The following is a 23,048-nucleotide window of genomic DNA, read 5'->3' as shown; positions in this document are numbered from 1 at the left end:
GTTTAAAGACGCGTAACGCTCTTTAATTTAGTTACACATACTAATTCTTAAAGATGCCATTTGTTGAACTTTTCTATACTGTTTATAAAAAAATAAGAAATTGATGTTACCCGGATTGGTCAGAGTCCCTGTTTAATCCTCAGGTTCGGCTAGACTATCCAACCTGTTTAAGTGAAGAGTTGACACTAATATCCCCGGATTGTTGGCTCCACATACCACCATAGTAGGATGTCGTTCCACAAATCGATGATATTAATCTCAACCATTTATACCTCCTGACCCATCATTTTAGATTCCTAATGATGGCGGAGGTAACACTCGATGGTCTTTGTTCGAAATAAGGTTTCACTGAATTTTGACTTCGGTTAGACTCCTCAATATCTATTTCCTCCAAATAATATCCAAGGTTATCCTAAATCATAATTTTGACTAGGTTGCAGGTCGAATTTGCACTTTTAGTTGCGAAATTTCTAAATTTCTAAGGAGCTAACCTAGACCATCGTTCTTATATATTGAAAACTACCAATTCACTGCGTCATCATACACTCGTAGCCAGGCCTCGATAAACGCGGTTTCTACAGTTATATCTTTGACTATAATTAACACAATTTTACCATAAATACATATCGATACAAGAACCTAACCGTAAAAATCATGAATCTCTATATCTATTTTTAATATCTAACTTACCGAAAAGCCTATGCGATAAATTATAAAGAGGAGGTTACTTCTTCCAGGCACTTGTTTAATTTTCGTCATGGCAACGGAAGAATTATCATCACTGCCGAGCCGCCATGTTTGAACTGTTAGCTTCACGTACAGCGATTCGAACGCCCTCTTGCGGCAATAACCAGAGGGATCGCCATATCAGCAGTAATATAATGTAACAAATGAACGCCAAGGTAATTAACAAATGAATGAAATATAACAACACACTACATCAGATATTCGGTAAACTTTTAAGCTAAAATTTAGTAGTATTTAGTTTTACTTATATTAATTGTTCTAAGAAATGCCGTATAGACTGTAAAGAAACGGTTACATGGTTTGAAGTGAATCGGTAAGAACTAGATTTAAAAAGATTTCCGGATGTGTTTACGTGCGTATCTCATATCAAGATTGAGTACATGTCTTCTTTTGTGCCATCCCCTATACTAACAATACAAAACGAATTAACATTAAATTAGTGTAAACTTACACGTAACAAAACTGGGCACAGTAATATTATGCGGGAACCAACTTCGACTTCAACCGGTAAACATTACAATACGGACCCAATGTAAACAACCGAGAGTCTGTCTGTTACATTTTTCCCGGCGGCTTTAAGAAAAAATTTTTTTCTTACTACTTAAAACATCAAAAAGAATTTTTTTTATTTTTATTTTTTTTATTATATTTTTTTTATTTGATTTTTTTTAATGACTATTTAAAATCTTTTAATAACTCTTCTCTCTTTTCTGGAGAGCAATTGAACAATTTTATATTTGATAAATTTTGAGTCGGCACTTCTCTCCCCTCCAAATCTTTTAAAGAAACAGAGTTGTGATGCACTCGAGTCACAACAAAAGGCCCTGCGAATACAGGCATATACTTATGTGTGACCTTCTTAAAGGCGTCTGATTGAAAATGGGTCTTAACCATCACTACGTCCATTTCCTTAATTTCAATCACATTATTTTGCGACTTTCGTTTCCGTTTTGATAACAAACGGGATTCGACCTGAATATGCCGTTTAGTATCTTCTGTTTCTTTCAACTCAGAAGGCCATGGGAATTTTTCTCTGAATCGATCAGCAGCCGAGAAAGAAATAAACACCTCAGCAGGCGTACATCCAATAGTACTATTATAGGAATAGTTTAGCAAATCTTGCGCCACCTTTAGTACTGTTTTCCACTTAGTGTGGTTATGGCTGCACAATAATCGAATAATTCGATTGAGTTCTCGATGCGAACGTTCCACGATGCCATTCCCAGAAGGGTTGTATGGCGAGACCAAAATGTGTTGAATTTGGTGGTCATTACAGTAAGTCTTCCACGTGTTCGAGAGGAACTGTGGGCCCTGGTCGGATATGATAAAATTTGGATAAGGGAAGAGGTAGAAATATTCCTTTTCTAACGTCCGAACAATCTCAGCAGTTGTGGCAGTTCTTAAAGGTAAGTAACACAGAAACCGTGAATAGGCATCAACAATTGAGAGGATGCAGTAGAATCCATAGCTACATGGTAATTTTCCCACGAGATCGATGCATAATTTGGAATGTGGCTTATCTGCCTCAATATGCAGATCCTCACGAGCGATGATTCTATTGGAGAACTTCGTTCGGGCACACAATTCGCAAATATTGATGAAATTTTGAAACGTACGTTTTTGTCCTTTCCAGAAAAACAATTCTTGAACTAATTTCAAACATTTGCTAACACCAAAATGCCCCGTTTCATGAACCTTCCTAATCGTCCTCTCAATTAATAATTCTGGGATTACTAGCAGCCAACGTTTCGTTTTTAAGTTTTGGATATATACCAAATTATTTACTAGCCGAATTCGAGATTCGGCACTGTCTGACATTTTCGCTTTTAATTCATTACAGTACTTATCACCCGCTTGCATTTGCATCAACTCATTTACAGTGAACCACGCACTTTCATCATAACAAATAAAATTAACATGATACTCTTCAGGTTCGGCAGGGAGTTCTGGAGTATTGCGACTCAATATGTCGGCTATTTTATTGTCCACCCCTTTTATGTGCTCGAACCGAAGATCGAACCTCTGTAACTTTAACAAAATTTTTGTGGTTCGGGGATCTAAGTTCTGTAGCGTAAAAGCGTATGTCACTGCGCTGTTGTCACAATGGACCGTAACTTTCTACCTAAAATATAATACGAGAAATGCTCGCACAGAAACAATACTGCCAGCAACTCCAATTGGAAGATCGAATAGGAAACTTCATATAACTTTAATTTTCTACTTGCATATCCGATAACAAGAAGTTCTCCAGTATCATCATACTGAGCCAGATAGCCAGCCAAATTTTCTAGCGACGCATCTGAAAATAAGTGAAACGGTTGGTCGAAATTAGGTTGACTGAGCGCTGGAGGCTCACTCAACAATTCTCTCAATTGTTGGAATCTATTCGGTAATTCCTCAGTTAGACAATATTTCTTGTCTTTCTTTAACAAATCGAAAAATGGCGCTGTTAGAGCGGCGAACTGAGGAATGAATTTTCTTCGCCAAGAAAGAATGCCTAAGAAGGACCGAAGTTTCTTCTTAGTTTTCGGTATCGGAAAATACTTTATCGCTTCGTTTTGTTTGGGATTCGGCTTTAATTCCTTCCCATTCACAATGTGTCCCAAAAATAAAATTTCAGACTTGACGAACTGACATTTCTCAAGATTTAATACAAAACTTCCAAAGGGATAAAATTTCGAAAAGTTGTTCCAAATAAATAAATAAAATGTTCATCAAAAGTAGAACTAAAGCACATCAAATTATAAAGAGAAGTGAACCTATCAATAATTCATCCTTCATTCCTAACTATAAATACTGGTATACTAGAGGAAGACTATCTTTTTCCCGAAACCGCATTTTAAATGTACAATTACTAAGCACAGGTCGATCTTAACCGAACGAAAAGAATTTTTAAAAAGGTTTGCCAAATATTATAATTTAGAAAGTTCAGCTCGACTCCTGTGTTCAAGATACATTTTACTTATATTTCGATTCGCTGTACTTCCTCCTTCTTCCTTCAGAACAAAATACGTCAATAAATTTTTAAGGAAGACAGTACAACTCACTTCATCTCGAAACGAATTCATTTTACATTCAAAATATTGTTTTGAGTAGAGAAGTTCCAATTGAGCAACCATCACTTCCCTTTTATGACAACTGCTCAATTTGTTTTCACGAATTAAGACCGAAATGGTTAACAAAATGGAAAACTTTACTGTTATTATTGTTAATGTTATCAACCAATTCTGCTGCGACCAAAGAATGCGGCGATACAACGGAGTGGTATGTTTGAAGAAGACAGAGGAATGATCATTGGACCCGAACGGAATTAACTAACAGGTAGGTTTATACTGTTAAACTATACATTTCCGGTACCGCATACTATACTGGTACGTAAACAACTTCTGAATATTCTGAATTAGTCCCAACAATCCCTTTTTAACAGAAATTATTCCGCGGGTTTAGCCAAACCGAAAGATTTATTTATTTATTTTCTTTAAGCTGAAATTATTATGCCCACTGATCGAAAGAACATGACTCAACTTGCCACTCCTTTACAAAATTTCAGTTCTTAGTTAAATAAAACCACTAAAAGAGAAGTTTCTAGATCAAATTTCTAAATCCCCATTTTGTTAATGCATGTCTATTTATAATATTTTACCTCCTACGTTATTTATAAAACATCATAAACATAACTTGAACTAATAAAATCACAACGAAAGAAGAAGAAAAACAAAATTCAGGGTTACAATTTCAATCGTAGGAGGAGCTAATACAGGCGGTGAGATTTTTGCCTGTCCTATCCTATGGAGTGCTTCTAGCCACTTCCTACAATATTTTTCCAATTATCATATGTCTCCGCCCCTGGCTAGAGCAATTTCCTACTAACCATCTAAACAGTTTCAATCTACTTATATTAACATTAATAAACAATATCAAGTCAGGTTTTCCTATCTCCTTTCTCCCTTTTCGAGATCTACCTACTCTTTTGTCATCAGTATCGAGGAAATCATCAACGTCATCACCACTCAGTATGTGAATCTTTATCGTATCAACTATACTAGACTTCGCTACCCTATCATACTGCTTTCTTTCATAACCGACATACATAAGAGAGCTATTATTTACATCATCATGCATTACTGGGGTTTCGTTCATCAAATATTTACTGACACGTACATTAAATCTACTACTACATACTAAATCTAAAGCTAAATCTACATTTACATCATCATAATAATCATCAGTTTCATCATTTAAATTATCCTTAGTAACATCTATATGAGACTTAAGTTCAGGCGCTCCTAACGCAGCCATATCATTTAAACTATTACTTATTTTATCTGATACACCACACAAATTGTTTACTAAAAGTGTATCCGTGTCTTCAATATTACTGTTTGTACATAAACCCCTAGCTCTTATGTCTAGTTTATCATTAGCGGTTACAGTTTTAACTTCTTTTTCAGAAGTCAATGTTGATGACGTTACAGATGACAATTCAGATGCTACTTTATGTTCTAATTCTCGTTTGACAGTGGATAAATCCGACTGCACACTGGAGAGAGACTCTTTAATTGTACCAATGTCTACCTTTAAGTCATTATTATTAGCATCTATTTTATTATTTAACTTGTTTATGTCAGATTTTAAATCATTGTTACCAGCATCCATTTTACCGTTCATGACAGACATTTCTGTTCGCAAGTCTGTAATAATATCAATCAACGTTTTAAGTAATGGTTCCCCACCAATTTCAATTTCAGGGTTCTCAACGGGTTGCTCAATTTCTGCAGCTAACACCTTATCCAACTTACAGTCGAAACAAACCCAATTATTATTCATGGTACGTAAAATTTCCTGTTCTTCCTCAGGAATGTTCAAACAACGGATGTGGAACCCTTGATCACACGTTTCACAGCGTATGGATACACTGTCACCAGAATTGTACTTATTGTCACAACATTTAAAATGTTTGGTAGAAGCATCTACACTAAGAGTTTCGTCACTCATTTTCGCATTAATTGGGTCACGCGTCTAACAACTTATCATCGTCATATCCACTCATTACTTTATCAACTCATTACTTTACATACTTATCTCAGTTTGGCACACAAAACAATAATTATAAAAAATATATTAATGCATATCCTTATAATTAACACAAATTATCAAATAAACAAATATCCTAAAGCTGAGGTCGCCAATTATAACAAATCTCTTTTCAGGAATGAGAAAATATCAAAATAAATGGAAAATTTTGAAACTGGAGTCGTCACTTATAACAAACATGTGTTTTCAGGAATGAGAACATTTCGAAATTAAATCAAAGATCCTGGATGGTATCGCCAATTATAACAAATCGTTTTCATTCATTGTGTTTTAACGCTAAAACACAATGAATGAAAACGATTTGTTATAATTGGCGATACCATCCAGGATCTTTGATTTAATTTCGAAATGTTCTCATTCCTGAAAACACATGTTTGTTATAAGTGACGACTCCAGTTTCAAAATTTTCCATTTATTTTGATATTTTCTCATTCCTGAAAAGAGATTTGTTATATCGTGTCGATCTCCGAGGTCTGAGATGAGATCACGGACCTAGATAGTGGCGAGTGGTTGTCTTGGGAAGCGGATAGGGTGACATAGTGGTTAACATATTGGCACGTTATGCCGGAGGTCTCGGCTTCGAGTTCCGGTCCAGTCAATCACTTTTTCACTCTCTGTGTTATAGCATTCGCACCTATAGAGGATTTGCTGGGTAAAAATCGATTATTTACTCCTTTCATTAGTATATACTAACTTCCTGTACTTGGAATATAATTATCCCAATAATTATTTACTAAAGAGATCCTTAATATCTTGGCATTTTCAATGCACTCATAAACATAAAGAGGTAAGTATATATCATAATGTAAATTACTTCTTTTACTACCTAAAACCAACCTAACATATTTTTCTTCTACTATAGCATTTGAATTATTGATTTAGTTTATTGCTATTCTTTCAAAGCATGAACTTTTAAATACATTTCAAACGCTGGTCAAGCTTTTTGATTTCTAAAGATAATTTTTTCTGTCTTCTTCTTGTTGTCTTCCTTTAGACTTGTTTTGATTCTTTTATATGTTCTTCACATATTTTGTGGGCAACAAAAATATTTTCTGAAATTTATCAGATATCCCTGACTTTCAGCATATTATGAATAACGTTCACAAAAAGTGTTCGGAGACGCAACACTTCCCTTATTCCTGTCTTTTAGTTTCTAAAGTGTGACTCTGCAGGGAATTTGTGTGGGGAAGCTCCACGGCGCAATGCAACCGGATAGGATGTTCTCGGCCCAACGCAGCCAGCAAGGTAGGAGTATTTCACGGTCCGAAGCAACTGACCAGAGCAGGTTTTAGTTAAATACGAGGCTCCAGGCCCAATGCAGGAAGGTAAGGAGAACTCCACGGTCCAATGCATCCGACCGCAGTGGCAGAAGTAAGGTACGGTCAATACCAGAGCAAACAGATCCTGAAATGTTCGTCGCTCCTCCTTTTGTACCAGGTCTTAGGGGTCCCTAGTTGAATTTCAGGACTGGCGCTGTTGTAGATGATGTCTTCTGTGACCGTTGGTAGTGTAGTCTGCTTGTTTGCTTATTAGTGTTACAGATTGGAATGTTACAATATTTTGAAGCGCTTCCCTGATTTATTTTAAATGAAATGAAATGAAATCTAAGGTTTACATCCCACGGTTATGCCGTCTAGGCTAAGGGAGACTATGATTATGAGAAATGAATGAAATGGTGGGAGGAAACTGGAGAACCTCGAGAAATCCCACGCACAGTGTTTGTCCACCATAAAGCTCACTTGGGATCGAACCAAGGACCGCAGGCACCAGAAGTGAACGTTCTACCACTGAGCCACCACGGCCCACCTGATTTTGGAGGTTAATATGAACCCTGTAGATGTTCCAATAATAAAATTCCCTTCTAATAGGTCTACTTGTTTTGAACTTGAATTATAGCTATTGGTATAGGAAGTAGAAGTGAACAGTAACGTTGTCCTATTCTGAAATTTCAGCCCTTGATTCACATAGTTCCCTCTCAATACTTGTACACTAGTCCCTCTTTCCTACCAACAGGCTAAAATAATTCGTCAGTCGAGATTGCCTCAAAATGCTGTGTTTAAGTATTTCATGCCACACGTTTCATGGTTATTCTAGAACCAACACAATTTTGCTAACAAAGTAATAACATATAAAAACATAGTATTGAATAAAGCGATATCGTACGCAATGCTCGTAATTCAACGGAATTAAATTTAAGGATCAAGGTAAATTCAAAACTTTAAATTTCGTAAACAATTTATTATAATTTGTTCTTAATTTATCAAGAACATTAAAAAACACTATTGCCAGGTAAAAATTGGGAATAATAACGCGAAAGAAAGCTACATTCAAAATCGTATTTCCAGTTCCATGGCAATCTGGCGCATCAGATTTTTCGAACTCTGTTTATGAAACCTGGCTGGAATTTATCCCATATGATAAATGAATGAAACTTTTTTTTCTCTCTTTCTCTCTCTCACAGCATATTCAGGTACGAATTTAATGAAACTGAAACCGAAATCGTACTGGTACCATCCTGGTTTAAGCTATCTGATCTGCTTTCAGATCACCACAGCTTGTTTTCTGACTCGTGAGGCCATTCAGACTACTGGGTACCATATAGTCAGGGCACCACTACAGAAGATGCACATTCGACCTCCTGTCTGGTAGTATTTCCATGTTTGTCATCAAATATATAAAAAAACAATAATGTTTGAAATTCCCCCCCCCCCCAAAAAAAAAATCAGGAGATGGGGCAATAATTAGTTTTTGGATCAGGGGCCACAAAATTTCTGAATAGCCCCTAAATAGAGTTTTCGTATATTTTACGGAATAAGCACATCATACTGAGTTAAGTGATAGTTTAAGTTTGGCTACATTATATGTAGTTCTTCAGATATAAGAAAAATTTTGACTGAAATATATTGGATTTTTTGATCCAAAAAAGACTATTTTTCCTTTGACAAAAAACTGACAAAAGAACAATCTGAAAATATTGCCTTACCACTTTTTGACAAGCTTCTATTTGACTCGCTCCTTTCGCAATAAACGCCTGAAGAAGTCGAACCAGTGGATGTATGTTACCAGGTCTTTCCCATAAAATCGGCGCCAATAAACACGGGAACAAAGCCATATATGGATCTGGGACTCCACTCGAGTGTAGTTCTAATAATAATGAGAGCATCTGAAACACGTACGGGATAAATTCTGTGGGGAATAAAAACAATATATCAATCATATATTCTATTCTAGGTGGAAGCTCAGAGAAAATACTCAAGTGTAGTAAAAAGTGGAAAAATCACATTAAAGTAAACTGATAGTTACATTGATTGAACAAATAAGTCGTTCACATTTGGCAAGAAAAAAACATTTATTCAACTAAATTATAGTAAATTTGATTGTTGCTCCACAACATTACCTTACTATACCTTACAAACTAGATCTACAACTCTGTGTGGACCTTGGTTTCCTCTGCACCATGCCTCCTTTCTTTCCTGTCTTGGACCTTTCTTATTTATGTTTCGATTTCTATTTTTCTTAAATCATCCTGAACATTACTCAACAACTATAGTTATGTATATTTGCAAAAAGATATTTGTTGATATATTTTTAGTTAATCACTGAAGATCTGTTTTCCTTTCTTCTTAGTGGGGCAAATTTTCTTTCTTCAACTAGTACGAAAATGCAAGAGTATTCTGCAAAAATCCACAAAACTTTGATATAAACGCAATATGGCACGGCCTTTCAACACAAATTTACGTGTGTTATGAACTATTAATTGCTTTCTAATTTCATACACATTTTAATAGTACGTAATTGGTATCGAAACTTGTATTCAACATGAAAATTACTAACGAAAAGTATTGTTGATAGATGGTTGCCAGCCAAAGCTATTTTACATTATTAAGAGTTTCTTTAGTCAATAACTTCGGAAATGAGTTGATTTTAATGTCCATTTCAGCAGCGAGCCTATATGAGATGGAACTTACTGGTTAACGTGGAATCCAAACCACATGAGCTCCCGTCGGGAAATGAACCCGGGGCTCCCATACCAAAGGCGCGTACACTAACCGCTTAGCTACGAAGGTCAACTTGGGAAATGAATTGACTAGCTTGACTAATGGTTCTCCTTAATGACATCCTATCTATATCTAACGAAATCTCTTCAAAACGGTATTCGCAAGAGAACATGCATATTGCAGGTACGAACTTTTACTGGCGTCCGTGCGGATATCAACGCCACAAGGCAATGGATGTATGTCTTCAAAAGAAAGAATTCCTAACCCATCGGCAAACACAAAAAACAGAAAATTTTATAGTTGGTTCCCTACCTTAATGTAACAATCCATTTCGTCGTAACTAAACTTACAAAGAAAAATGAACATCCCTATCAGATAACAATATAAAGTGACCTATGATGAAAGGCCACTGCAGTTATGAACATTGTAAATGCAATAAAATAGAAAAAGCTAACCTTGGACATCTTGCTGAAGTATGTCTTGAAAAATAGGAAAGAAGGCCTCTTCAAATGAAGTCACAGCTCCAGGATTCGATTTACATGTGATCCTGGAATTTGAACGAGACAAATCAAGAGTTTGGTCTACATATACAAAAGATACAATAAAAAATCACTAAATTAAGTCTAAAGATAGAAAAAAAACTACTTACAAAGGAAAAAATGCTGAATGACGCGTCGTTTCAATTAGTCATAAAGTACAAAACGTCTTTAAGTGGGCAGTTGAAATGAACTAATATTTTGTTCATTTTTGTAACACTTTGCAAGAAAAGAAGGAACGCTTAAAAAGTTTTAACTGGAAATCAAATCGGAAAACGATCATTAGGCAGACCTAGGCGCAGATGAAGGGACAATATTAAGACGGATCTCTCAGAAATAGAAATTGGATCCAACTAGCTAAGGATAGAAGTCACTGGAGAGCTATGTGAACGCGGCATTAAACCTCCGGGTTCCATAGGCCATAACAAGAACAAGTTTAAAAAATTTAGTGGAGACATAACTATGATTACCTTGTAACACTATTAAAATATATAATCAAACCATCATATACAGGATGATTCAAAAATACGGAAAATTTTGAAAATTAAATAATTTCACGAAAACTACTTTAAAAAAAATATATTTATCTCATTTAAAAGTAAAAATTATGCCATTTTAGAATACAGAGGTAGGCCTTCAGTACAATTTGGTACCAAAATGATCACATCTTTTTAGGTATTGATCAATATGAATATGACCTCTCTGATTTACGGGTGCAGAGATATGGCTCCTTAAATCTCCAGAAATTGGAACTTTTTTGGCCAATTGTACTGTATGTATTATTATTTTTTTTTTTTTTTACAAAATTTGTTTTTTTGAAATTATTTCATTTTCAAAATTTCTCATTTTTTTGACTCACCCTGTAGCTCAGCACTTACGAACCATGGTGTACGTTATACGTCTATTACACTTAAAATACTATCTCTTACGATATTTTATCAGCACATTTCAAGTTATGTAGGATGATACTAAAAAAGATTTTAAATCACAAACTTGCAAACAAAGGTTTCATTGTTAGCTCTATTGAAATATAAACAGTAAATTAAACACAAAAGTCTACACCTCTATGTTACTGTTCTTTGAGCTTGTCAACAATGCATAAAGTAGTCAGTTAGACATGTGAATGTCTTAATAACTAACCATAACCAATATAGAAGTATCGTTTCAGAGCTATAAAAAGAGCCTTTTAGTGATTTTGTGACTCAGTCAACCAATATCATTGATTCGTATCTCCATGTAAGTACCTACTTAGATTATTCGTCGTATTAGACACAGCCTATACTAATTACTCTCAAAATTTTGAACAATTTAAATCTCTGGATAGAAAAGTGAAATGTTCTGTTTTATTTAAGCCTAAGATAATTCATACTCAAATATTTGACGTTTAAGATGTGCCGCATAGATGGATAGTCATCTTCCCCTAATTATTCGAAAATTGCTAGAATTTTGACTAATTCAACCATGCTATGCAGCAACATTTCTCAGTAATACTCTGTCAAGTTTTTAATAATTGGATAAGGAATAGCTAGTACACTGTCATAATACGGAGAGAGAGATGGTTACTGAATGATAAGAACTCGAAAACTGATCTCTTTGTTTGCTGGGTTCTGTGCTCTATCCTTTAACCCAAACACGAACACAACTGATAGACCAAACAACAGATCAAGTCTCTAGGTAACCAAGCAAGTTCTGTCGCTTTTTCACCCACCACCTAACACCTTCCTTGAATATCAAAAATAGTCCCCATCAGCATCGACGACCTTCTACCAACGTTCTGGAAGGTCATGGATTCCATCGCGGTAGAACTTGGTGGGTCGTCAAGCGAAGAAGGTATCAAGTGCATTTTGCACCTCTACTAGGGATTTGAACTGGCGTCCTCTAAAGTGATTGTCCAAGGAATGGAACAGGTGATAATCAGACGGTGCAATGTCCGAGGAGTATGGCGGATGCAAGTGTTTCCCATCCAAGTCGTAGAATGGTGTCCTGGGTCATCCTAGCCATATGGAGCTTAGCGTTGTCCTGTAACAAAACTCCTTTGCGATTCAGAAGTGCTGACTCCTGAGTTTTGAGTTTTTCTTGAACACGGCACAACTGCTGATTGACAGTTCACAGTTGCATTGATGCTCTGACCAGCAGCAGTCCCGATGCCGCAAGCAGTCCACCAAACACACAGGAGGAACTTTTTTCTGGCGCAGTGCCGGTTTTGGCTGTTTCGAAACCGGTTCATAGGATGATAACCAATGATGATGGCGCCGTGGAGCTTCGTACAGGACACACTTCTCATCACATGTCAACACCCTGTCCAGAAGTGGCTCCTTCCTCAGACAAGACAGCAAACAAACACATGCGTCTGCTCGCGTTGCCCTCTGGCCCGGAATCAAATCATGTGAGACCCAGAGACCCAACTTGTAGTGCTTCCCGAGTTGATGGAGGTGCTGACGAATGATTCCTCCACTCACACCGAATTGTAATCCTAGTTCTTCACATGTCCGGCCACTGTTCTCTTCAATTGCTACCTGAAGATCTTCATTTTGTACATGCGTTGGTCTTCCGGCACGTGGTGCGTCGAGTGTTTCATCACCGTCTTTAAACTTGTTAAACACCGCTGCACTGTCCGCGCAGTCACGATACCCTCAACAAAGGCCTGGCATATCTTCCACCCTGCTGCAGCGGCGTTTGACCCCAGTTTGAACTCGTACAGCACACACGCCCTTATGACGCAGTATGTTTACTCTATCCTTACACAAGTTCACGGTGTAACTGAACTGCCAATCAGGTAGTATGTTGGATATACCCACACCAACTGATCTTCGCTTTATCTCCATTCGCATTCAAATCACGATGTGAGGGCCAATTGAACACAGACCTTTCTTGGTTACCTATATTATATATATAAACTACATAATTTTTAATACATTATCTTCCAATATTAGGAATACGAAGGCTACGATAATCCAACACCACAACAGGAATAAAAGAATATTACCTTATAGAAAGACTTAACGTCTCAAACAGATAATGGTTAAAATGTGGTTTGCTGGGATTTTTAGCCACAATGGTCAATTTCTCTGTAAGTTTCGGGAGAATAGCTGGCAAATATGGAATTACTCTTTCCTGTAGAGTTGAGAAGGTTCTCATGATGGCTGAAAGAGTGAAATAAGGAACAATCATACAATTACCTGCAGTAAGGTTTGATTAAAGCTTACAGTTACTCTGACAAATATTTACAAAAATACATATTTTTTAACATTTTGTATGTATATATATATATATATATATATATATATATATATATATATATATATATAGTTTTGGATATACAGAAAAGACACTCACACAACGAAATGTGCAAGTACAACTCCCGAATTCTTTCAGGCAGCATCTAAAGGTTTGAATGAAATTCTCTGGAATTTAAAAATGAAGATGGTTTTCTTTAACATACGGAAAGATATTCGAGGTTGCAATGCCTTTTTAGTTTATGTTCTACAAATATGCCATACACATACGGTAGATAAGCGGTACAGCTATCATTTTTGGTGCGAAAAGTCTCTGGTTCGATCTCAAACCATGAACAATATCATGTTCGTGAGTTTCCTCATGGATCTCCTGTCGTATCACTTTCGTTAATCACCAGTCACTTTTAATCTGAAGACGTTAAATGAAAGATTTCATGTCATTTTATGCCCAACAAATTAAAGAAGATAAATGGATGTAGAATGCAAAACAATGATCATGAAAGAATTAGGAAGGAATGAAATTAGCTGTTAATATTACTAAAATTTATACTAAATCAAGGTTTAAGTGGACTAACCACTAATTTGATGCTCGATTTTTCTACGTAATGACGATAAATTAAGGATGGAGTTATAAATTACTAGGTAACTGGAAACTACAAAATTAATGTCGTAAAAGTTTTTTTCCTTTGAAGGGGTAGGTATAGCTAGGCTGAGAAAATCAAGCGTCCGAAATCGGTTTATTATAAAAATTCTATAATAACAACAGTATTTACAGAAATATTACAATACAATTTTCACGTATGAGAGGTAGAAAAGGGTAGCCCAGGATCACTACAGAGCTCCGGGCAAGCACGATAGAGTGGCATAGGAAACCCCAATGCTCCGAAGCAAGCACTGAGTGGGTTAAACGTCACAGAGCCCCGAAGCAGGCTAAGCAACTGAGGCTGGGATCCCGACAGAGATCCGAGCACGCTAAGCCAAGTGGAAGGGAAGCCAAAAGTTCCGCAGGAGACTTGAGGCTTTTAGGTCGGGTTTCTCTTAAAGCTCCAGGCAAGCTAGAGGAGAGGAGACCAATCGACGACTGTGACTGTCCGTCGAATCCTCTTCATTATGTAGACGTTCCGAGTGGCGGTGGCGCTGCTGCTCCCGTCATGTGACTTGTAGGTGGTGCTGGTGATTTGGCGTCTGCTTTTTGTAGTAATCCAACGTAAATACACGTGGTACATTACAATATAGAACCTCTGTGGCTAAACTGAAGGTTTAAAATGAGACTAGTGCTTGCATCACTTGTTACTATTATGTTTTAAGGTAGGTAGGGGACAAACTATGCTCATCACCCTTGTTTGGATAGATAAAGTTTACACCCTTTATTTTCCTTTCAACAAGCCCCTGAAAGCAGCAGATAGAAGAGTTTTTGATCACAAACTCACATGGCCTAACATCGAACTAGTCTTCAGGTCAAAATTACTGATTTCGAAACGGGCAGAAAACAAGGATTTTCAACGATAAAACTGTCAGGAGATTTCACAGAAATGTCTAAAAGGGATTGCATGAATCTCCACTTCATGTGCCATCCGCTCCATGTACATCGCCGTGTGATTCGACCCCTTGCCCTGGTGAATGACAACGCAAGATGTGTCATGGCGGTTAGTTAGCTCAAAATATTTGCCTGGTAATAAGCTGCATTGATTTTAGCCTTGTTGCCCAATCTGTGTAGTGTAAGGTTTCTCATTTCAGCAGTAACACCAACAACCATAAAGCCGCGTGGACTTTCCGCAAATTTCCGTAATCAAAAAAAACCTCTCTTGAATCACGGGGACGATAAAAGATGATCCTCTTTTTATTATATTTTGTCAGATACACTCATGTCTCGTCCACAGTTACTACCAACTTCCCCTATCTCTGCCAAGATGGCGTTCGTACAGCTTTTGACTGTTCGTCTTCCTCTCCATGATATGAGGGGCGGAGCATATGAATTCGAGCTTGACGCTTCTTTACCAGATATAAATTTTTGCGCAATGTTGTACTACTCTCGCTTTTGTTCTCTGAAACAGTGGGTTCTTACATCCCATCAAGGAACGCACTATTTACAAAGTAACCAAAAACGTTCTTGCCGTTGTAAAGCAGTGATAAACAAAGAACAATAGACTGGACTGCTGTATGTGCGCCACATGCCTCCATTACTGAAGGTGATGGTCAAACTAACTCCAGATTGCTTGGCAGGGATGTGCGTCATGTCGTTTCTTCTATTGAGTGCACGATTAATGACAAGAAAAGACTTCAAAAATGGAAAGCATTTTTTTGGTTGACTTATGCATCGTTTACCGAAGTATGCCTCGGCCTCTGTTATTTGTGACTCCCAACAATGAAGGGCCCAGGGTTTCTCGTTTTTTCGCGATTCAACACAACATTGATCATTTCTTTGATACAAGGAAAGTTACTTATTTGGATATAACATTAACCAATGTCAGAATGGGCACAAACGTAAGCCTCGCAAAAGGCCAGAGCCATATGACCACTCACAAAATAACTGTGTTTTCTGTATGCCAACATATATCACTTTCGAATTAGCCACAATAACATTTCAAGTGTGTTCACTTGTACTATCATGAACCTAGAACGACCTTCTGTATTTTGATTTCTCTAATGAAGATTCTCTAACTTTTGTTTCCTTAAAGACAGTCCTCTACTTCCTCTTTCGAAATATGTCTTCTCTCCACTCTTCCAACTCAATGTTCTCTCATTCTTTTTAGACAATAATACCGTAATTTTATTTCAGTACTTACAACATACTGCCACCAATTTCTTTCGTAGAAATACTTATATACATTACCCATTATGTTTACCTTTCATAACATACTCGTTCTCCTGAGAAGCCTGGATTGTCAATGTGCCTAGAAGATTTGTAAGAAGTGTCTCAGCGAACGGAGCAAGCTCTTCTCCTTTCACCCTGGAAAACAAAAATGATTAAAACGTCTTGATTCGAAAAAACAAGAAATAGAAGTGTTATTTAATACAAGTCAGGCTGTAGATATGATACCAAAAGTACTGGATTCTGAAATCTAATGTGCCAAAAGTTGTAGGATCTAATGGTTGAAAGTCATGTTAAGACAATTATTACCATGTTTATGGTATTTTATTAACTTCCCTTCTATCTTCTTGCACGTGTTTGTTTTGTATAATTATTCCGGAATTAGACAGATCCATTGAAATAACAGAAAAAATCTTGGAAGCTGAACTAGAAAAGATTCGAATCCTGATCTCCCGACTTTTCTGTTATTTCATTATTGTTCTGTGCCTATTGGCACTTGAAGTTATTTTTAAAAAAAAATGAAAACAGCTCCTGAAGCTTATTAAACTTCAGTTAACTAAAAATCTAGTTATCCATTTTTTCATTATCTATATATTAAAATGCTAGGTTTATATGTCTGTCTCCAATCCTTTTCGACAATGAGATCTCGAAAACCACAAGTGCTACAAACGTGTCGTTTACGCTGGTCGATTTCAAATTTTGTGTAGATTGTTTAGTTCTAATTGGTTTAAAAAAAATAAAACATAGCCGTTATGTTTTTATTACGTTTTTTAGGAGCACACGGTGTTGAAATTACAAAAAAGTAAAGCATTATATCCTACGAGTTATACATTCCAACATCACATAGTTGTATACTGGGGTTTTATATCTTGCAGGCGTTTGTTTCATGGCCAAATAATCATGAAAAACTAAGGATAACAATTTCTCCAGTCTAAGATGAATCTTTATTGTTTGGAGTGTTTTGCCCAATGAACACTATATATCACTGGCATTATAATCTTATTACATACTGCATGCAAGAAGAAAGGAAACACTGGTCATACATGAATTAAAAACTCCAACCGGAAGTAGCCTCTATCTTGCAAACGGTGCAAGATATTGAAAAAATAACAAAAAAATCTCCCTTTTATGGTGCCCCTTGCCGACTTCTATCAATTCAAGACGTCTTTCACTTGTGTCTGTAGAGGGACATATACAGATTGTGAGGAATGACAAGGAGATTCATGCTCATATGTGAATGATGCACTATGTAGAGAGCGCAAGTTCAGTTATTATAAAAATGGCAAATGTAACAGACTTCCTGTAATATTTTCCATTGTACAAGCTTTGCTATAGTAAGACTTAAATCAGATTTAACTGCTTGCTGGGCAAAACAATACTTTTAAAGTAAAAATTATTAATGCGAAACAGTTTCGCCAACTATCCACTTGGCTTCATCAACACCATAAATACACAAGTAATGACAGACCACTGTGGAGGAAACATGGGTGCACCAACGCACACCTGAAACCAAGGAACAGCCCAAACAATGGCTTGCCAGTGGGGAGTCTGCACCAAAGAAGGCGAAGACTGTTCCTTCGGCCAGGAAAGTGGCGATTGTCTTTTGGGATTCGCAAGGAATAATCCTCATCGACTATTTAGCAGAGGGTAAAACTATTATAGGTGCATATTACCCATCGTTATTGGAGCGTTTGAAAACCGAGCTGCAAGAAAAACGTTCACAATTGATCCACAAAAAAGTCCTTTACCATCACGACAACTCCCCCGTGCACACATCTGTCATTGTAGCCGCAAACTTGATGGAATTAAAATTACAACTTGTTTCGCATCCCCCTATTCTCCAGATTTGGCCTCCCTCGGACTAATACTTGTTCCTCAATTTGAAGAAAGGGTTGGTAGGATGGAGATTTTCTTGAAGCGAGGTGGTGATTGCAACCGCGAATGCTTATTTTGCACAGCTGGACCAATTTTATTATTTGGAAGAGATCAACAAACTGGAGCAGCATTGGACGAAGTGTGTAAGCCTCAAAGGAGACTACGTTGAAAAATAAAATAAAGCTCTACCTAAAAAGCAGTGGTTTTCATTTTTGCACAGATTTTTCAAACTGCCCCCTCGTAGTTTAAATCAGATTTAGACTTTCCTGTGAATATTTCACCACACACCTCACATAACTACTAATGTTACGTTAATTAACGTGTCAATAGTTTTAAAAACCAAAAGGTTACACATTTCTTGTTACCTAAAAAATTCTAGGACTGACAATACGAAAGAGAGTTTTATCAATAGACTCTCTGATATCCCCAGAACCAGCAGACTTTACACTTGCAAAAAACGTATTTTATAAAGAAATACAATAAGCAACCGGAAAATGAAATAACTAGGTTTATTATTTTGTTATCTGTTATTACACATATTTATGTGTCAGAATAAACGACTCACGCAGTAGCAGTGTTACTATGAATAAATAACATAAATATAGAGGATAGGGTAATAGATACGGAAGATTATTTCAATTACTTACATAGGTCCACTTTCCCCGTATCTCATGACTAATATCTTTTCAATTGCACAAGCAGCGTACGTGTGAACCACAGGGCTCTGAGCCTGTAAATGTCGGATTAATTCAGGCAAACTGCCAACCACCATTTCCTTAGGGAGCTGGCTCCTGAAGATCATTATGTACTTGATGGCATCTGCTTTCAGAACTGGTAACACATTCACTGGAATCAAACAAAAGTAACTGTTACTCAAACGTTTTGAAATTGTAAAGTTATATTGGATTTTGTGTGTGTGTACGTGCGTGTAAGTTATGTGAAGACTGCCACGTCTAAACGGAAGATATGGAACATTTCTGGATCAAAAGATCCAATATACTTCAATTAAAAATTTTCTTGTGCGCCTTATATATCTGGAGAATTACATACAGTGTAGCTAAATCTAAACTATCACTTAACTCAGTATGATGTGCTTATTCCGTAAAAAGTACGAAAACTTGATTTAGAAGCCGTTTCAAAATGTTGCGGCCCCTGATCCATAAACTAATTATTGGCTAAGATTGCAATCTTTTGATCATTTTTTTTTATTATTCCTATTTTTTTTTCTATATTTATTTTGTAAAGTTCCTTCTTGCTCTGGACACCACTGAATTTGAAGTTTACCATTCCCTTCAGCACGGAGGCTATATGAGATATGACCTATAGTTTAAGGTGGAATCCAAGGCTGAAGTTCTATTTCTCTGAGGTGAACATACATATATATATATATATATATATATATATATATATATATATATATATATATATATATATATATATATATATATATATATATTTACCAATATGAAAAACACAGTTTCTAGCACTAATCAACAGCAAATTATCGCTAACTTAACCTTTTACATAACAGCATACGATTTTCGCGTGAAATAACAAGAGCCTAAAAAAAAAACGTGTCGGAACAAAAACCTCGAACAAAGATGTCGCACGTATAAATGTCGTTATCAAACAATAAGAATTTAAAAAAGTGCCTAGAATTAACAATTATGACTACTTAAATAACTACTTAAATAACTTGACGAGTTCACACCGAGCTGGTTGAAACTGTGAAAAAGGAGGTCTTTAGAGCGCGTATGAAGATATTTTACTTATATCTCTAAAATCTAATTCACTCAGGAGACAATTAGTTCACTTAAAATTTAGTTCAAAAAAGAATTTTCTTGCTCAAAATTACATGAAATGTATCATTTTTACTCTTCATAAATACGAAATGCAAACTTTATCCCGATAAACAGAATGTAATAAGTAATTACGGTCATACTAATATCAGTTTCCAGCAAAACTTATTAATACTATATGTGACAGACTCTTCCGTATAACGAAGCAGAGTCAAGCTGACAGAGTAAACACGAAGTCTCTTTTATTACTAACATTAAAAATCAAACTTAGCCTCTCCAACGGCATCTGTCAGCGACCGGCTTAACCACATCCAGTATAACAGTGAGCATGTGGCCAGCGCGCAGCGTCGCCTATCACTAGCCGGTGTATCGGGAGCTTTCTAGACCTAGTGACCGTCGCGTCACTCCCCAGTTTGCCTCACGACGCTGGGTAGAGCACTGGCCGGGAATCGAACCCGGGACCAACGCTCTAGCCACTAGAGTACAGTGTTCCTTACTACTAACATTAATACTTAAAAAAAAAATAGCAGATTAATGATGTCCTTACCATCCTTTGACAACTCCGGAATGATATGTTCCGTACAGAATTGTGGTAAATGAACTAGTTGGCTAGTTTGAGTGATACCGTGCTTTTGTGTCTGACCCTTCGCTGCTAGAGACGTTACCAAGTACAACGCAGCATCTTTGCTACGCCAGTTCTTGGCATTATCTTCTGCATATTTCCCCAACATTACCTGAAACAAAACAAATGGGTTTAATATAATTAAAACTATCTTTAAAAAATAATGTCTTTCCTGTAATCTATTAGTCTAACCAATTTTCTATGTTTCTTTTTGTAATGTACGAGCATTACTGTTACCGTGGGTCGTTTATTTGTTGAAGTTCAGCGTTCCTTTTCAGAACCAAGGCTATACGAAACGTGGATCTAAGGTTTACACCCTCCATTCCAAAAGAAACCGAACGTTTAAAAAAAAAAAAAACAAAAAAGCAATGTACATTTTGGAACAAATCATTTTTATTAATCAATGTATTCCCCTTCTGCATCGATACACATATTTGCACGCTCCAACAAGTTGTCAAACGACTTCTCCATGTCCTTTATTGGAATGGTCTTTAGGACGGCGGTCGTCGCCTTCTCAATGGCATCAATCGATGCGTGCCACTTTCCTTTCATCGCCAAATGCAGTTTCGGGAACAGATAGAAATCGCACGGAGCGAGATCTGGTGAATAGGGCGGATGATGCAACCGAATAATGTGATTTTTGACCAAAAATTCAGTTACAAGTCGCGAACGATGTGATGGTGCATTATCGTCCAAAAGAGTCCAACTGCCGATTTCGCGATATTCGGGCCGAATACGACGAATTCTTGCCAGCAAACGCTTCACGACGCCCAAGTAAAACTATCCAGTGACTGTCTCGCCGGGCTGAAAAAATTCTTTGTGGATAATTCCTTTTGAATCGTAAAAACAAATCAGCATCACCTTAACTTTTGACTTCACCAAGCGACTTTTTTTTTGGGTGTTCCTTCATCCGGCGCTCTCCATTCAGCACTTTGCCGCTTTGTTTCGGGCTCATATTCAAAACACCACGTCTCGTCACCAGTTACAATCGATTTCAAGAAGTTTCGATCCTGCCGAGCACTTTTAACGATGTCTTTGCAATGCGCAATTCGATCAACTTTTTGGTCTTCGGTGAGTTTGTGTGGTACAAACCGCGAATTAACCTTCTTAAGGCCCAAAACTTCGGTCAAAATGCGGTATGCGGTTGTTTGAGGAATGCCTAATTCCATTTCAATAACTTTCACCGACGATTTTTTGTTATGTTTGATGAATTCACGCACTTTCTCGATGTTTTCTTCCGATAATTCGGTTCTGGGATGGCCTGATCTTTCGTCATCATCCAGCGTCTCTCTACCCGATTTGAATCGTCTGAACCACTCGTAAACTTGCGTACGGGATAGACACTCATCACCATATGCATTTTGTAGCATTTGGTGCGTTTCACTAAAAGTTTTACCCAGTTTAACACAAAAGTCAATTGCAGCTCGTTGTTTGAAACTCATTTTCCGACCGATGTACACAACACACTGACAGTTGAAACGCAATAACTTTGTTGCCGTGCATCCAAATGTCATGACATTTATACCAGTTGTCAATGAGGGACTACGCCATCTACCGGTAAAATATTACAACAGATGGCACTAGTGGTACTATTTGTTTTCAAAAGTTCGGTTTCTTTCGGAATGGAGGGTGTAAGATAGAATCCGAACCACCGTAATGTATTCAAATTTTAATGTTCTTCACCGGGAATCGAACCTGGCACCACGTGCACCAAGGGTGCACGCCCAGCCACTAGAACTACAGGGACGGCTCCGTGTATGCGATACCTAACTATATGGTCTATGGAACTTGGAGGTTCAATGAAGTGCATTCACAGAAGCTCTTCAATGACTTTTGTCCTTAGCCAACTGGTTCCAGTTTCTACTCTGGATTCCTATTTCTACGAGATCCGTCTTAATATTGTCCTCCCATCTGTGCCTAAGTCTTTGTACAATTGGGTTTCCACTTAAAATTTTGAAAGCGTTCCTACTTTCTTCTATTCTGGCTACATGGCCTGCCCACCTGAGCCTCCTAGATATAATGATCCTAACAAAGTTTGGTAGACTGTATAAACTATGTAGTTCTTCGTTATCAAGCCGCCATTCCCCATTCCCGTTCCTCTTGGGTCCGAATATTCGCCTCCGGATCTTGTTCTCAAATACTTTCAGTCTACGTTCTTCCCTCAGAGGCAACCATATAGCACAACCGGAATGATTATCGTTTTATATATTTTAAGCTTCAAATTCCTCGACAGAATTCGCGACAACAAGAGATTTTGAACTGAATAATAACCCGAATTCCCTGCTTTTAGTCGACGTTTAATTTCTTCGTGAATATGGTTTTGGTCTGT

General features: G+C 37.0%; 1 protein-coding gene across 1 annotated transcript in view; it reads right to left on the bottom strand.

The window, feature by feature from the left end:
• Positions 1 to 23,048, bottom strand: part of Cse1 (chromosome segregation 1) — a 106,692-nt gene that overhangs the window by 27,317 nt on the left and 56,327 nt on the right. The window contains exons 11-16 of the mRNA XM_081738190.1: positions 20,645 to 20,831; positions 18,946 to 19,144; positions 16,458 to 16,561; positions 13,362 to 13,518; positions 10,295 to 10,386; positions 8,825 to 9,027 (exon numbers count right to left, since the gene is read on the bottom strand). Of these exons, the coding sequence (XP_081594316.1) occupies positions 8,825 to 9,027; positions 10,295 to 10,386; positions 13,362 to 13,518; positions 16,458 to 16,561; positions 18,946 to 19,144; positions 20,645 to 20,831 (942 nt within the window). The remainder of the gene's footprint in view (positions 1 to 8,824; positions 9,028 to 10,294; positions 10,387 to 13,361; positions 13,519 to 16,457; positions 16,562 to 18,945; positions 19,145 to 20,644; positions 20,832 to 23,048) is intronic.

Source organism: Thermobia domestica, chromosome 2 (genome assembly GCF_964235325.1).
Source record: "Thermobia domestica chromosome 2, izTheDome1.hap1.1, whole genome shotgun sequence".
NCBI lineage: Eukaryota > Metazoa > Arthropoda > Insecta > Zygentoma > Lepismatidae > Thermobia > Thermobia domestica.
This window is presented reverse-complemented; position numbering and strand designations above follow the sequence as displayed.